The sequence below is a fragment of the Schistocerca nitens genome, chromosome 1 (assembly GCF_023898315.1).
Source record: "Schistocerca nitens isolate TAMUIC-IGC-003100 chromosome 1, iqSchNite1.1, whole genome shotgun sequence".
NCBI classification, from domain to species: Eukaryota; Metazoa; Arthropoda; class Insecta; order Orthoptera; family Acrididae; genus Schistocerca; species Schistocerca nitens.
In genome coordinates this window covers 1,042,321,047-1,042,339,255 of record NC_064614.1, presented here as the reverse complement: position 1 = coordinate 1,042,339,255, position 18,209 = coordinate 1,042,321,047, and the positions used below count along the sequence as shown (strand labels likewise).

Genomic DNA, 18,209 nt, shown 5'->3' with positions numbered 1-18,209 from the left:
AAAAAAGGAGACCAATTTAAAAATCCTCCAAGACCCTGGTCAAAGAGATAAAAAAGAGGACATGTCCGGATTTATCTGGACGTCTGGTCACCCTAACTTTGATGAAGATAGACAAACTTTGTTTAAATTATGAGTATGTTCTGAAGTACAATCACATTTTTGGGAATAAATGCTCTGATCCACTCAAAGTTCATAAAAATCCAGTTAATAAAGGTTTGAGGGGAAATTAAACTTAAACATTTGTTCTTGTTAGGTGCGATTAAAACAGCTTTCCAAGAAATTCCCTGTGCTCAAACTGTTACTCAAAGATATTTATTGTGAATCCAGAACCAGAATCATGTAACCTTATTAATGACAACATTCATATTCCTAATGAGGAAGCTATTACCAAATAAGATTTTGCTTGTTCTAATTTAGACATCTCTCCTGCTTTGAAAGTAAGAAAATTGAGTATGAGAAAAAGAAAAGCAGTTATTGAAAGCAAGGTACAACGAATTTCAGACTAAATTAGAAAAGACTTAGAATCATACTTTAATAATGCAGATACCAACAGTATTTCTAAATAATCAGAAAACCTACCTCCAGAATCATCTGACACTGAATATTTGAGCTTAATCAAGAAATTAAAAGGTAAGTGTTCAGTGACACCTAAAGAGGAAAAAGTTAAAATTTTAAGTATGCTTCCTGATTCGTGGTCAAGAGAAAAAATAGTTCATGAGTTCGATGTTTCTGATCATTTGGTTAGGCTAACCAAAAATTAGTGAAAGAGCGAGGCATTCTACCAGTGTTAGGAAAGAAGGAAGGAGAAGGTGTAAGTGAAGAGACAATATGAAAGACCTAGCAGTTTTTCTGAAGACAGTGAAAATGGTAGAGTATGCCTGGGTAGCAAATATAGCAAAAGAATTGTTATAAATGGAATTAAAGTAACAAAGCAGAAATAACTAGAACTGTCAAATTTGAATGAACTTAATGTAGCTTTCAAAAATGCTCATCCTGAATGCAAAATTGGAAGGTCAAAATTTTGTGACCTTCATCCTAAGTTGTGTATTTTGTAAAACACTCTGTATGAGTTTGTTTATATCATCAGAATGTCAGACTAATGATTTTGGGTGCAAAACTCAATGATATTAACTACAAAGAGTTACTAGATCTAAAGGTATGTGACACTAACAGTTACGACTGTATGATGATGAGTATGTGTGATAATGCCCTGGTAAAGAAACTGCTCTTGAATTTTTTTAATGAATCTTAGGAGGAAATGCCTGACAGTGTTACCTGCAAACAGTGTGTCACAACTGACAGAGTTAAAATGATAATAGTGGTTAAATCTGAGGTAGAGTACTTTGAATCTTTAATTGATAACTTAGAAAATCTCAAAAATCACCACTATGTTATTAAAATCCAAAGCAAGTTTTTGAAGAACAAAAAAGCACAACTTTATAAACTGAATGCATAGTTCCAGCTGATATTGCAGAAGACTTTACACTTGCGGTTCTGGATGAAATACAAGAGTACCACTGGGTCAATGACCAGGCAACGGTACATCCATTTGTTCTGTACTTAAAAAATGAGAAAGTTGAAGTTTGCAGTCTACTTGACTATTTGGAGCACGGCACTTCAGTTGTCCATGTGCTTCAAAAGTATATAACAAATTACATAAAAGAAGAGTTTCCCAAGGTTGATAAACTCATATACTTTTCAGATGGAAGTGGTAGCCAATACAAGAAGAAAAAGAATTCTCAAAGTAGATTCCAGGTTGGAGGCCAAATGGCACTTTTGCCTCTTGCCATGGTAAAAATGCATGCGATGGAGTAGGAGGTACAACAAAAGATGAAGTGAGTAAAGCCAACCTACAAAGAATTACCACAGATCAAATTCTTACAATAGAGGACATGAACGCCTTTTGGAAAGGCAGTATTAAAGACATCGCCTATTTTCACATCAAGAAATAAGAGGTAGTTCTTCATATTGAAACAACACTTCAAACCAGATATGAAAACTTCATAGCAGTAAAAGGACAAGGCAATTCCACAAATTCCTTGCCATTGCAGAAAAGTTAGTTTGATGCTATGTAACATCAGAAACTGAAATTTATGAGGATCATTGTGTCTGTAAAATTACATCTGTGTCTTACTGAATAACAAGGTGCCATGTATGTGTGATGGACAGTAGTGGCTTCCATGGCTTGAGAGCATATGTTAGGAAAAAAATCATTTTTTTGTGAATTTTTACCACCCTGCTGGCCCAAGAGTGTCAGTCAAGAAAATTGCTAGCGACAGAATTTGAATACCAATGAAAAACACTTTAAGAAAGCTTTCAGTGCTTGAACTTACCACAGCAACTGGAAGGTCTTATTCAATATCATAAAAGTTGTCTGAAGAAATAAGTGTTCTTAACAGTTATCACTAGGATTAGGAAGCACTGCATCTTGAAAGTGTGTTAATTGAAAATATTTATTTTAATTTTATTAATATAAATGTTTAGTTCAATAATTTTTGAGTTTTTGCATATAATTCAGTACCTTAACTACAATAATAATTGGTTACAGTTAGACAGTATCACACATGAATTAGGCAACAACCATAAGATCCATTGTAGTGTAATGTGAATTATTTCCTCATTTTCAAAAATTCATTTATGTGTTCTCAGTCAAATATTGATGATGAAATTTTTACAGTTCTTTGCTATCATGTAAGTGTACAAAATGTGCAAAAATCAAATTTTTATGTTCAGTCCTGACTTAGATAACTAGCCCCAAACTTCACAAAAAAAAAAATTTCAAATTACAAAAATTTATAAAAAATTAAGGAAACATTTGTCAGTGTTTTTGCTCTGTATGAGGCTAGTAGTCTATGGTATCTAGCTAGAGAGAAAAAATACACTGTGGTAAATCACTGCTTAGTTGTTACTTTTGGGTCTGAAAAGTGGATTTTCTAAATTTTCAAGACTAAACTTTGGATGTCATTTTGATTGGTTATTTTTGAATTTAGGGTATTTTGGGTAATAAGCAGTCTTGGAGAGGAGACTTTTTAAAAAACAGTCATGTCAATTCCAGCGTTGTAATTTAATCCAGTGCAGAGATATTCAAATTAATGTTAATGTCTCCAAATTACAAAACTTCCATGTGCTTACAAATAAAAATGGCCACCATTCAGTATCAGTGCAAGGTAATGTTTTTAAAAAAACTTTTGTTAACTTCTCATATATATGGTAATCGCATACAAAAAACAAAAATATTTAAAAATGGTCAAGCAACCAACTTAATTTTATTGGATCACTTTACCTGGAGTGACCCATGTGAAGGTTTATTTCTAAAATTCCAAGAACACACATTCTAGGAAGGGTCAAGTAACATACTAGTTCCTGTCACATAAATATTTCACCAACTGGCCATTTATGTGGAAGTATATCAATAATGGTTCTTCCCATTGTAGTGCCATTATCATTTCATTCAGATCAGTGAAAATATGTGGAGGAGTACTGTTGCAGCTGCAGGTTGCTGGCAGGCACATGGTGTTGTCCTTTCAGTTATGGCAACCAAACTGTTGAAATACTGTGAGACAGACCTTGGTGGCTCTGTCAAACCTACCAGATCAGTAGTAATGCACAGTTTTTACAGTGTTGGCACGGCAATTTCTCTACCAGTGGGTTTCGGAGGTGTTGTCGAGCTCATGACTGGAAACGGCACATTGGCATAACATATGCACTGCTGCTTGTATAAATATGCAGCCAGCTGGCCAGATGCCAACTGACATCTCACTGGCCCTCTTCCTGTGGATTGGGGGTGTGGTCACAACACCCCACTGATGCGGCACTTATGTATGAGTGGAAAATAAAGTAATAATTTTGACAGCTGCTACACACTGGGCCTTCACCAGCCTGCTACCTCATCTCAACCTTTTTCCACCTGCCATCCTGACACCATAGTCACCCCTCCAACCCCAACTGGCAATAACTGGTGTCAGAAATGGTGACATTCTCTCAAGTGAGCAGCAGATTTTATATTGTCCAATAGGTTTTGGAGGTGTTGTCGAGTTTGTTACTGGAAACGGCACATTTGCATAACATATGCACTGCTGCTTGTATAAATAGCTCTATATTTGTTAGTACCAATTTCCTACACTAAGTCCACCCTCCAGACATAGTACCATAGCACAGCCCACCTTCCGGGCTCACTCCAGCCACAGCCATACTCCTTTCCAGGGGGCAATGGGTCGCTTCCTGTGCACGGTAGCCATTTTCCACCACTGTGGTGGGTGTGCCTCTGCATCGCATGCCAACAACTGGCGGGCCACAGTCATTCACGACAAAGTCTGGATCACAGCTAGCAGTGTCAACACAATGAGATGACTGAGAGAGCTATTGGTTATTTTTGGTGTTTATGACAGACAAAGGGTCCAGGTAGAAGTGTCACCATTGCTTGAGAGTTGCTTTGTATAGGCCAGAGAAACCAGAGGGTGTGTCTGAATTTCAGAGTAACTGCAAGGAGCAGGACTTGGAGCGTCTTAGATGTTCTCACTGCAGTCTTCTTCAGCATTATGCACCATGCACTGTTTGTATCTGTCTCTTGTTTTACATACCATGTTACAGTCATGTTGTGAGGCTGTGAAGGGTGTTGAGATGGTTAAAAATAGGGAGTGGTAGAGTGAGAGACACGAGAGTTTATCAGAGCCAGAGGCAGTGCATGTATTGACAGAAAAGATAGTACAGTTGTCAGCAGATAAACCAGAGCTACTGGTGCAAGTAGTGATTAAGACTGAACAAATAGCATGGCTCCAGGCACCAGACCGCGTGATAAGACCCATTTGCTGCTACGCTAATCATTTCCTTTTCTGGAAGGTCATCTGATGGTAGGGTGTCATTTGTGGAGGATGTTACTATGCCAGTGGCTATTTGTTGTTGGTCGAATACTCAGTTGTTACAGGTGGTGAAATTACAATTAGTGGGAGAGGCAAAAATGTTTGTGAGATGTGCAGAGGCATTAAGGAATGCAGAGACATTCAAGCAGTTAAAACAGGAGCTTCTGCAGAGGTACAGGAAGCAGAACAGTGCAAGATTCTTTTGGGAATGGTTGAATGCTATTATACGGAGGCATGGGGAATCCATAGAGGATCTTGCCAATACAATAAAGAAAGTGAATGTACACACGCATGAGCTGGGACAGAATGATGAAACAAATAAAATTTTGCTGCAGCAAGCCAATAAAGAGCACTCAATGCTTTTCTAAGAGGCTTCCTATCACATATGCCTAGAAGGGTGCTCTAATGATCTCCGTTCTGCTGGTAGGTGGCAATGGAATGTGAAGAGGTTGATATGTCGAGTGGTGTGCATGATAGGCTGGAGTATTCTCCACAAATGTGAAGAGTTATTGAAGTGGAAACATGGTACTGGAGAGGCAATGTTGCCAACATGATTGGGGTACAGGTAACATGTATCAGCAACAGAATAATAGTAACAGTAATAGGCACGGACAGGGAGGAAGTAAATAGCTGTTAAATGCAAGAGGGAACCTGAAGCCCACCAAAAGGCATTCCCATCAGTGTTAGATGTAACAAGTACGTCTGCAGAGGCAGAATGTGCAATAGTACGTGTTGTAAGGGGCAAGAAGTATGTTTTGTTGAATATAGGGTAGCATGTGGTGGTAGCCAGTAAAGACCTAGTGGGTCAGTTCCGATGGAACCCACTATGCTACAGGTTGCTTGGGATGGAATATAATGATGTAAGGCCGTTAGGGTCAGTGGAGATAGATTTTAAAGTGGAGGCAGTTCAGTTTTATCAATGTGTGGAGGTAGTGCCTCATGTAAGTGAAGGTTACAACATGATCCTGGAGTTGGACTTTTTGCATCAATGTTGTTGTTGTTGTGGTCTTCAGTCCTGAGACTGGTTTGATGCAGCTCTCCATGCTACTCTGTCCTGTTTTGCATCAATATCATGTCAAAATTGACCTTCAGCAGTGTGTGGTGAAACTTAGTGGGAAAATATTCCAGCTAGAGGAAGCTGCCTCCAGTGTAAATCTGTACCAAGGTGTGTGTATCATATTGGGCAATCTGGTTAAACAAGGTACAGGTACACTAAGGCTTCATTCATACGACTGTGTGCCAAGTAGCACCAGAAAGTCACTGTGGGTCAGTGTAGAGCCAGACTTAACTTTTGATATGTTGTTCATAATTGAGCCACTGGAAGGGAACAATGTGTTGGATTCAGTGAGTTGCTTTATTAAAATGATTACTGTTTACGTACAGAAGAGAGACGACAGGAAGGTGGTACCCATCATGAATTTACATAATTTTGGCACTGAAGAGGTGAAGCTGACAAAGTAGTAAGTTTGGACATTGCACATTACACAGTGGTGCACTGTGGGTGTAAACTAAGGGCACCCACAGGCCCTCTCTATGTCTACATTATGTAAAAAGGTGGAGCATTAAAAGGGAGTAGATGGAGTTGTTAGAGTTTGCAGATTTGTTTTTTTCCTTTGGGCCCATTGCCATTGATGCCCAATACATAGCACCAGATTCTGACTTACAATGAAGCACCAGCGTGCTGGGAACCATATTAGATATCTCAATATTTGCAACCAGTTATGGAGAAGTTTATCAACCAGCAGCTGGCTGATGGGATATTAGAAGAGAGCAGGAGTCCATGGGTACAGACATTGTGGTCACACCTAAGAATTCTATAGACGTTTCTAAGAAGTACATATTCTGCATTGTTTATGATGACCTTAATAGTAAGGCTGTAACAGATGAATACCCATACCCAGCAACACAGAGACCATGAATTAGTTGAGGTAGACTCTGTACTTCTCTACCATGGATTTAAGAAGTCAATACCATCAGTTAGAGGGGACCTAATGAAGACAGTATTTTTGGTCTTTGGGGCCATTATCAGCTTTGGAGGAACCCTATGTGTTGAAGAATACTCTTGCAATGATTCAGAAATTTTAGGACAGAATATTGAAGGGATTGAAGCCTTGCCAGTGTCTAGTGGATGCAGACAATATAATTGTATTGTCAAAAGACAAGGAGGAATATAGGCAATGACTGAAAAAAATATTTAAAACGTTGCAGGCTGCAAACCTGATGTTAAGAATGGAAAAGTGTCATTTTGCTTCAGAGGAAGTGGGTTACCTAGGCCATTTAATCAGTAAGAATGGGGTGAGAATGGATCTGAAACTGGTACGAGCAGTAGAAAATTTTCCAAGTCCAAAGTTGAACAGAGAGCTACATTTGTTTTATAGGGCTTTCGAATTATTGTATGAAGTTTGTGAATGGATTTGTTGATACCTCAACCACTCATGCAGTTGTTGAGAAAAGGGGAAAAATTCATGTACATGGAGAGTGTCATGATGTGTTTGAAGAGTTCAGAAAAGTTTCAGTGTCAAAACCAGATTAAGTTTTCTAGATTTTTCAGAAGGAGTTTATATGCTTTTGGGGAGGGGGGGGGGGGGGGATATCCTGTGTCAAGGTTTCAATAGCAAGGAACATTCTGTGGCTTTCACATCAAGACAGCTTAGTATAGCAGGGAAAACTATTGAACCACAGAGAAAGAGATGCTTAGTCACACATTTTCAGTGTTACCTTCGTGGGAAAAAATTTAACGAAGTCACTGAGCATGCCGGTCTAAAATGGTAATTAATGATTGAAAGACCCAGTTGATGGGACTAATACGATGGGCGTAAAGACTCGGTGAATTTGACCGTGAAGTTATGCTCAAACCAGGGAAGAAACATAGAAATGTGGAAGTTTTGAGCTGAAAAGTAGGAGTAATATGAGTACTGGGTCATAGCCTTGCTGAATGACAAGCAGTGCAGAAAACTCACAGAAATTGCAAGCTATACAAAGCACAACTACAGTTCAGTATGTATAGCAGTCTGTTGTGTAAGGTAACTAGGTTAGGTCCATGGGTAGTGGTGCCATCCAGGGAGGCACATGATCAAGGTCACAGAGGGTGCAGGTTAAGGGTAACTGAGGGATGTTGATGGAAGGAAGATGTGGAGTGATATCTGAAAAATTGTGTGTAGTGTGCACAGTGTACGAACTTGAGTCATAAACAAATACCACTACAGAGACTGCCAGAAGTGCAGAAACCATCCAAAATTATTCTACACCTACATCTACATTGGGGAGGATGTGTTAAACTATTATTTAACTGAACTCCAGCAGGAACCATTCTGTGTTGACGATAATAGATCACTTTTCTTGTTGTATGGAGATGATATCTGTGTCAATCCAGAAAGCAGCTACATCCGCATAGGCAGTGATCAGCAGTTGGGTGCGGGAGGTAATTGTTACAGATCAGTAGACAAATTTTATGTTAGACATGATAAAGGAATGATGTTGCTTGTTACATGAGGAGAAACAGAACTGTCATTCTCTACCCAGAGTCAAATGGTAGAACGGAATGGGTGCATAGCCCACTCCACCCACAGTCAAATGGTAGAAATGGAATGGTTGCACCTTACAATCAGAATGATGTTAAGCTACTATGTGAATTCACACTGTACTGACTGGGGCACATATCTCTCATTTGTCATGGTTGTTTATACCCAAAGGCCCAAATTGTTGCACCAATATTGAGGTAAATACAAGCAGATGTCTACAAAAAAGGTAGCACATTAATCAGTTTATTTATACTATACATGTAATACTTGAATGATACATAACTGTAAATTCTGTAGCTTCTTCTGTGGCACTGAGTTATGTATGATTGATAGTAATCGTGTAGACAGAACCAAATAGTCTTGAATGCTAATTCACATACACACAGGGTGTAATGTGTATAAGTGTAGATATTCCTGTTAGTGACTGAGAACAATGTACTGAACAACATTACATCAGTATTTATGTCATTTGCAAACTAATAAGTACAGCTATTACAGGTTGTATGTTTTTGGGTTGAGCAGTACTTCCAAAAACATGTGGCAAGAGCAGGGCATTAATGTATATTTTCTCCCGAGCACAAACTTGGATGTTGAAGTGTGGACATGTGGACACAAAATGGTTATTCTGTACTGACAGGTGTAGTCCACTTGGTGGTGCAGTTACGGCAGTGCAGAAAACATCAAATTGTAAAGTTTATTATATGTTTCTAGTGAGGCTGTTTGACACAGAGAAAAAACAACCAGCACACTGATTTGCATACATATTAAGGTACCACATATAAAAATATCTGCACTTACACCCTGCATAAGTCATTGGCATATCATATGTTTAATAGCATCATGCTACTTCAATGCAATGTTCCTCGCTGCAGTCTTTCACATTAATGTTGATAAGTATGTAGATGTAGTCACCATTAGGCTACAGTTGCTGGCAAGATTGACAGTGGTGCATGTTGATCCCTGTGATGATTCTGAGGTACTTTGGAGTCAATCCAAGGCATGGTAACAGTAGAGCCAGAGAAAGGCATGAAGAGGAACTAGCAGAGAAGTAGACATGAGAATGTGAATGGACCTGTGTGGGAGGTGCCACATGCAATAAGGTCAAGGAAATGACAGAGGTTTTTTTTGTGTTTATTGTTGATTATTTAGGGTATTATGTGTAAGGTGTTCTGGTATAATGTACTGAGGGTAAGGGAATCATTTTTTGTGTTAGAGTAAGGGTTCTTTACAATTTCTTTGTATATAGGTGCTAACTAGTGGCAACAGCCTTCTGTCCTCAGATTGCTGTACACCGAGGACAAGGATGAGAAGAATGCAAGTGTGACTATAACAAGGCTGATACAGTTGTTAGTAGACAGTAATTGGTATGCACAAGTGGTAATGGCGAGCTAACAGGAAGTTCTGCAGGGTTCGCAGGAGAGCTTCTGTAAAGTTTGGAAGGTAGGAGACGAGATACTGGCAGAAGTAAAGCTGTGAGGATGGGGCGTGAGTCCTGCTTGGGTAGCTCAGTTGGTAGAGCACTTGCCCGCGAAAGGCAAGGGTCCCGAGTTCGAGTCTCAGTCCGGCACACAGTTTTAATCTGCCAGGAAGTTTCATATCAGTGCACACTCCGCTGCAGAGTGAAAATCTCATTCTGGAAACATCCCTCAGGTTGTGGCTAAGCCATGTCTCTGCAATATCCTTTCTTTCAGGAGTGCTAGTTCTGCAGGATTCGCAGGAGAGCTTCTGTAAAGTTCGGAAGGTAGGAGATGAGATACTGGCAGAAGTAAAGCTGTGAAGATGGGGCACGAGTTGTGCTTGGGTAGCTCAGGTGGTAGAGCACATGCCCGTGAAAGGCAAGGGTCCCGAGTTCGAGTCTTGGTCTGGAACACAGTTTTAATCTGCCAGGAAGTTTCATATCAGCGCACACTCCACTGCAGAGTGAAAATCTCATTCTGGTAACAGGAAGCTGTTCATCATGTATTTCAAGAGCAGCTGAGTCCTGCCCTAACAGCACCAGAGCAATACTTGTCTGGGCTGCATAAACTACAGGGGGGATTACCACCAGAGTTGAGATTCATAGCAGTGCTAAGTATGGCAGAGTGTACGCTTTACTACCATATGGTGTCAGTAGAGGTGGAAACTGAGCAAGGTTGTACATACTGGTTAGGTTCCCAGTAGTGGGGAAGCATGCACAATTCAAATGTTACACCATGCACCCTTCTCCAGTGAAATGGGAAGCCGTAGGGAAGTTTGTATGAGTGAGCGCAGGTGGTGTGTTGTTGATCTCTGAAGAGGGTGATGAAGAAAGAGAAACTGAAGTATTGTCAGACAGAGATGATAAGATTACAATTTGTCAGCCCAGGTGATTCAAACTGGTGATAGAGCATGCTGGTGCAGCTATTCATGGACAGAGCAGGAGGACAGGATCATTTAAGGTGCATTCTGTAACCCAACCTTATTTCCAGCAAACATGGTTACACTAGATTTATTCTGTGTACAGTAATGTGGTAGTAGGGGTGAGCTGCTATGAGCATGGAAGGCTCACAGAAGCAAGGTGGCTGGAGCTGAGAGGTAATGTGTTATTAATTAATGGGAAGGCAGCCGTGATTACAGGAATTACCCAGTTGAGCATGATGGAGTCACATGTGTACTAGCCTGACAAATCATTAGAAGTACTGTCAAAGCAGACTCTAACCGTCCTGAATGATACTTTGAAACTGGACCTGATCCAGTCCCAGAACCAGTTAATAGCCATGCAAGAAGAGCAGATTTAAGTGTAACAGTTCGTTGATGCAGCATGTTGTTAAGCAATTTAGGGGAGAGCAATGATGAGTCACTGTAGCCTTGAGCATTGTGATTCCTAGAACCATTGTGGATCTAACCCTGCTGTGCATAGCCTTCATCTATCTGATGCAGAGAACCACCCATCAATCCCTTCCACCAATGATACAGGTACTGGTGGATGGGGTCCCTATAGCATGAAATGTGAATTTGGATTATTGTAGTGTGAATGTTGATGATAAATGTGTTCCCTTGGGTTTAAGACGATATGAGGCTGCGAGAGAGCCATCAGCATCTGCAAAGAAAGTTGCCAAGGGTTCATGACTGACAGGATGTAGAAGTATGAAGACATGATGTAATGTGCATTCCAAAAAAACTAGTAGTCTGTTAAGGAGGGTATTAATAAACAACTTAGTAGCATAAGATTAAACCTAGCAAGTAAGGTTTGTATATGAAATGTAGTCTCTGAATCTTGTGGGTTGGGCTTCCAGACACTCTTATAATGGAAACTTGTGCTGTACATGTGATATGCTGTTGCAGACTGGTATTCAATGAGGCCAAGTGCACCACATCTTCCCCTGGAGGTAGACGGTGTAGGTCTGTTACCATTTGGGGGCAAATCAGTGAGAGTATGCAGGAGTATTGCAGCAGTTGCTGGTTGCTGGTGGATACAGAGTGTTGCCATTTCAGTTATAACAATTGAGATGTTGAAATACTATGAGATGGGCCAGGCTCACGCAGTGAAACCTGACATCGCAGAAGTAATGCACAGTTCTTGCAATCTGGGCAAGGGGATTTTTCCACCAGTTGGTTTGGGTGGTGTTACCAAGTGCATGACTAAATGTGGCTCTTTGGCATAACATGCTACAGCATCAAACAATGGAAAATCCAAGATTGAATAACAACAGTATCGTGAAATTTACTGTGGTGTATAAGTTGAGTCTGTGTGAATGTATGTATTTATTGTCTACTTCAGAAGAAGGCCTTGTGATCAAAAGCTTACTTTGTGTAGCAATCTTTTTGATGTGCCTGTCTGCAACTCAACATCTCCACTACATTCACTAATACCTTGTATAAATAGCTGTAATTTTTGTAGCAGTTTGATTCATAGCCCAGCAGTCCTTCCAGGACACGTGCGTTACGCCGGGCAAGGGGACAACATGGAGAAGCTGACAGCAGATACTAGTTCGAGTCTGTCATAGTCTGCCTACCTGCACTAAGTCTGCACTCAAGTACCACAATGCAACAGGCCTTCCAGGCTCCCTCTGGCCAAAGCTGGACTCCTGCTCTATGTACAGTAGTCGTCTTCTGTCACTGTGGGGTTGGGTTGGGTTGTTTGGGGGGAAGAGACCAAACAGCGAGGTCATTGGTCTCATCAGATTAGGGAATGACGGGGAAGGAAGTAGGCCGTGCCCTTTCAAAGGAGCCATCCCGGCATTTGCCTGGAGCAGTTTAGGGAAATCACGGAAAACCTAAATCAGGATGGCCGGACGAGGGACTGAGTCGTCGTCCTCCCGAATGCGAGTCCAGTGTGCTAACCACTGCGCCACCTCGCTCGGTCTCTGTCACTGTGGTGGACACACTTCTGCACTGTGCACCAATGGCTGATGGGATACAGTCATTCACCACAGAGTTGGCTACTATAGCAAGATTCGTCTACATCCACCACTGATACCTGGTGTTTGTGATGTGACTCAACCAGCAGGGCTCACGTTGGCAAAGCTGGTCGCACATATTGGAGCCAGCTGGCTGGATGCTAGCTGACAACTCACCAGGCACCTGGTCTTCTTCCCATGGAGCAGTCGTGTGGTCACTACCCTGCACCAATGCAGTGGTGATGTACAAGTGGAAAATAAAGCATTTTGACAAGTGCTTCTCTCTGTACCTTCACCAACCTGCTACCCTATCTCAAACTTCCGCTGCCTGACATCGTAGCCATCCCTTCAGCCTCCACTCGGCTATACTACTAACCATTTTGGGGGAAAGGGGGGGGGGTGGTTGGTATTGGTTCATAAAGTACACTCTCCCATTCATTGTGAAGCTGCATCCATGTTGGATGTGCCGTGCTGCACAATGCCACATGCAAATGTGCAGCACAGAATTGCACAAACCGGAACTGAACTGCAGAACTGCGCAGAACAGAGCAGTGTGTTCATAGATGCACAGCAATGTTGCTGTGTATACAAATGCACTTCCTAATAATGGAAAACATAAAACATCATCCAAACAGAGCATATACAAGCAAACCATTTTCTTTGAGGTGTTGGCACTGGATGGAACATGTTATAAAAACAAAATTACATAATTCGTACTAACAAAAGAACAGATATGCTAATCTCCCTTCCACAGATCCTAAGTGAAATCATATTCAAGGATTTATAATAGTTCGTGAATACGAAATACATTTTCTTTTTAAAATTAATACCAAACTTTTGTCACAAATACATAAATGAGTGTACAATGAAGCGTATAAGATACTTCTTAGGCTGTTGTAGCCACACACAGTGAAACAGAAAATGTGTGTCTTAGAAGTGTTTTTATCACATATAAAGACAAAATCAGAGGAAATATTTCAAGTGTCCATATCTCACGAGTCAAAATTGTACATGTATGTGCACAACTTACATTGCTCATGGATTGGTGACATCATCTCTCTTTTGGTCAGTTGCTCCAAGTTGACATAATATGTTTTTGAACAGCATACTGACATGGAGTCAACGATTTGTAAAGTTACGTCATTTTATGATATTCATTTTGCTCTTTAGTAGAACAGATCATAATTTTTTATTATGAGTGAAAACATAAAGCTTGATGAAATTAGTAGGAAAGTAGTTTTCAGTTAATCAGATGCCACATTTGGGGTTCTATCTCATTTCTTACCAACAGAGATCTGACAAGGAAGAGTACTGTTGTCACTTATCAGTCTGTCCAGTTTAGAAATATTTCTTGCATTTCCACTGTCTTTCCCACAACTACAGTAATTTACTGTACTATCAGCAAGCTTAACTTCATCATTACCTTATTTTGTAACAAATGCTTTATTTATAAGGCACTGCCACCAACCTGCCCCCTTTTCTTTGTTACAGGTAGCCGCCGTCCAAGTATATTGCCAGTTCCTGACATGTTCACTAGTTCCTCTCTCAACATTGCTGTAGAACCACAGGATGATGCAGGTGATGAAAGTGATGATGAGTTAGATGACGATGTCCCATGGAGATCGCCAAGTGAAAAAATTGCGTAAGTCACTCCTTATCCCTAATGGTGTTTCATTTCTTTGTTGCATGGCTTGTATCTGCTAAACTTTATAACATTGTTCGCTGAAATGAAATAATTGTAAACCATTTTAGTAAGTGAGCACTACATACAAGAAAACTGGACCTCTCTTTTTATCTGATCTATTAGCATATATTCCTCATATAATTAACTGGCTGGTAATAGGATATAAATGAGGTGGTTAATCGCATACTGTTTAAAAGGAGTCTTTTCTGTTAGTGGTTCTACCTGAATTGGAAAACACATTATTGGCAAATTTTGAGTGTTACATCTCTCTCAATTAGGCAACTGTTATACATTACTGCACTATATATATGTTCCCAACATTGTTTATAGGGATCATTTAAAAACAAGGTGATGACCAGCAGACTACCCTGTGTAACAATAAACATAACAAAATCAAAATTAAATTGTTTGTTTCAATGTTTAGTCTGCTGGTACTCAAAACATGTGGTATGTTTTTAAAAGATATCCATAATGGGAATGTATACAATGCACCACCAGAAAGTTATTGCCTGCTTGAGAATGACATACTGACAAAAATGGCCAATAACACATTCTTCAAAAGACAGCCATTAGTGAAAAATTACTACATTTGTATTGCAGAGTTCAATATTTTCATAATCTTATGGTGTCTGCACCAAATCTTCTTTCTGGCTGAATAGAAAAGGAAATGAGATGGCCAAAAGGGGTTTAGGAAAGAGAATGGCAGGGGAGAGATTGGGATGTATTATCTACTGGACAAGAAAGTCCTACTTCCTCTCCTCCCATTAACTCCTGTCTCTGAATTTCATTCAGAATACCCAGCTTTTGGAGTCTTCTCTCTGTAGTTCCACTAGCAATACTTCTTTTACTTTGCGAGAAATGCTGTTATAAAAGAGACTGAAAGAAAGAAAAATACATTTGATATGCAAGTGTCATTGGGAAACAACATAAATACCATATAGTATGAGTTAAGCAATTATACCGTAAGACTCAGTGATGCAGTATCTGAATCAGACGGAGAATAGGTGGGTACATAATGGACCTGATGTGGTTTCCTCACGTTCATCAAGAAGTGGTAAGATATTGAAGTAATACCTTTGCTTGATGAATACAGCAACAGTATAAGAGAAGAAATCTTCATTTTCACTAAATTCCTTTTGGTAGGAAGGAAAATGAAAAATTTGTAGAATGCTTTTTTGTAGTCAGTATTTCCTGTATATGCTGTTTGAGACATCTGTCAGCCAGATGCCGACCATTTTGAGATCCAATTTTTATTACATAGAAAATTTGCGTGGTTATGAAGAAGTTTCATAAATAATTCCATGACCACACTCATTTATATTTACACACAAATTTCATTTTGCTTGAGTAAATACTTATGTTAACTATAATAGTTACACTCCATTAAAAGAAACTAATCACAGCAATTTCTCCCCTGTTAGTAGAAGTGCTTACGTATTTTTATTATTCTTCTACTTCAACAGTGAATTGCATGTTTGGTTGTAGCAAGCACACTTTGTCATTGGTAGTGGATATAATAGATTTAATAATCTGTCAACTGTACACATTCTCTACTAGATGCTCTTTCTTATTGACATGAAGAATTAGAACTTCGTATAAAACTATTTTTCATTGTTGGTGTAGACTAGCTATCTTGAAACCATGCAGAATGTTTAGCTGACATTCAAACCTATATTTCAGTAATCAATTAAGATTTTTGAAAAACAACTGACCTGTATTTTAACTGTTGCGACCTTCACTTCAGGCCACAATGTTTATTGAACATTAAATAACTTTGGTAACAACAACAAAAATTGTTAGTTAGTCTATGAACCAAACAGTAGCAGTTCTTGATGATATATTCATGAGTGCCTCAAACAGAAATCATAATTACGTCATTCTAGAGTAGTAGAATAAAGTCCAGTCACAACTTAGACAATGCATATTTTGTATTTAAAATTCCATATAATCTATGTGTGATGGAAATCAGAAGATTCATAGAATCCACACACAGTAAGAAGTCATGGCATCAAAAATTCCACATGTAGAGGTGAGGTGGATAATAGCACCTGCCCAAAATGGAAGCTTGTGATAGGTCTGCAATATTGGCCACATTCCTGCCATAGGCACCCTTGTCTTCACCAGTGATGCGTGGTGTTACACATCCATTTGCACATCCAGCTGGGTCACTAAATTAATAGTTGCTATTGCCACTATTGATTTTTAGAACTTTGATTTTTTTGTGAAAACAATTTGTATGTTAGATAGTACATTTTGAAATCCAGTTAGTCGACAAAGAAATCCATCAGTTTTGTTGCTGTATTTATTTTCTCCTTCTTACTGCTATTTCTTCTCCATATTTGTCATCTTCTTCTGTTTAGTGTCACAAATTTCCCCCTCATCTAATAACTTCAGTTTCTCTTTGTTTCCAGTAATGTAATACCAAGACTGATTAAGTACTGCTTTTCAGGAACACAAAGTTTCCTGTTAGAGTTAATCCTTTATTGTGTTTATTGTGCCTGTTGCAAGCCTTTCAGTAATTTTCATTGCTGAATTAAGGGGTAATAAATAAATAGTGACACAGTATTAGTACCGGTATGTTACATCAAATATGCTTTTATGACAGTAAATTCTCTTGTAGTATGAACAAACATTCATTTACTTATCACTTCTAGAATTATTATACTACTGCTCAGAAGCACATCTACTTCTCCACCATATATGGATGGACCTCAAAAATAATATAATTCATTATTCGTGATAGGTGCTAAAAAATACATCTTTTCTGTATCACTTAATGTAGTAGGTGTGATACAGCAACATCTTCAAAATTAGTATAGAAGAGCATACATTATTTCATAAATAGCAATCACAGTGAGGAGAATTGGCAATTATATGTATGATGTCTTACATGAAATTTGATTTAAAATAAGGATTATTGCATGTACTAGCAGTCATCAACACATCTATCTACACATTCCTCTGAGTTATTGGAAACAGTTGGTAGCTACATTAAAATTTGCCATCATTAGTGTTCATTAAGCCAAACCCTAAGTAATAATAGTGCATTCTCAGTCATCTTTTCCACATGTGACTCCCGAAGTTGAAAAAATCTGTTCTGATGAATGTTTTTGATAACATTCATCATTATAGTATTTGTATATTTCAGTGCAGTATATGGTGTAAATATTATGGATGTTACACTTCATAAAAGTCATTTTAAGTTAAAGAACAAAATTTTTTGTCGAGAGTATCCAAAATTTGTGACTCAGGCTTTACGGAGTAAACTTAAGCAAATACAGAATGAAGGAACAAAATACTGTGCAAAGTGTAATAATTGTTATGACTCTGGAGTTGCATTTGGGGTTTGTGAGGCTCAAAACCCTATCTGGAAACCCACATTTAACTGTCTTAGAGTTTCCTTGAATTACTCTAAAAGGATTTGAGACTGGTCCATGATTTCCTGCCAGATCTAAGTTCATGTTCTGCCTGTAGTGGTCTCATTGTCAATAGAATATTAAATTCTTATCTTTCTTGAAAAGAAAATATTCTCTTACCGGACACTTCCTATTATTAGGCCCTTCAACACCCATATTACCTGTGATATAAGTAACTGTGTTTTTAGATGGATAGATCTTTGAGTTCATCAGTAAATACTTAACCAGTGTTTTGAAGTCACAGTAACAAGCAGATAAAAAATCAAGGTGAAATTGACAGATAGTGTATTAGTTATTGCATGAAATACAGTAAAAACACGCAATATGCAGAGTGATTATAATTAAGGTTCCAGCTTTAAAACACTGTAAAA

At 39.0% G+C, this 18,209-nt stretch overlaps 1 protein-coding gene across 1 annotated transcript in view; it reads left to right on the top strand.

Moving 5' to 3' along the window:
• The window catches only part of LOC126238016 (potassium channel subfamily T member 2), a 1,051,128-nt gene that overhangs the window by 861,098 nt on the left and 171,821 nt on the right, over window positions 1–18,209 (top strand). The window contains exon 15 of the mRNA XM_049947763.1: window positions 14,230–14,380. Within this exon, the coding sequence (XP_049803720.1) occupies window positions 14,230–14,380 (151 nt within the window). The remainder of the gene's footprint in view (window positions 1–14,229; window positions 14,381–18,209) is intronic.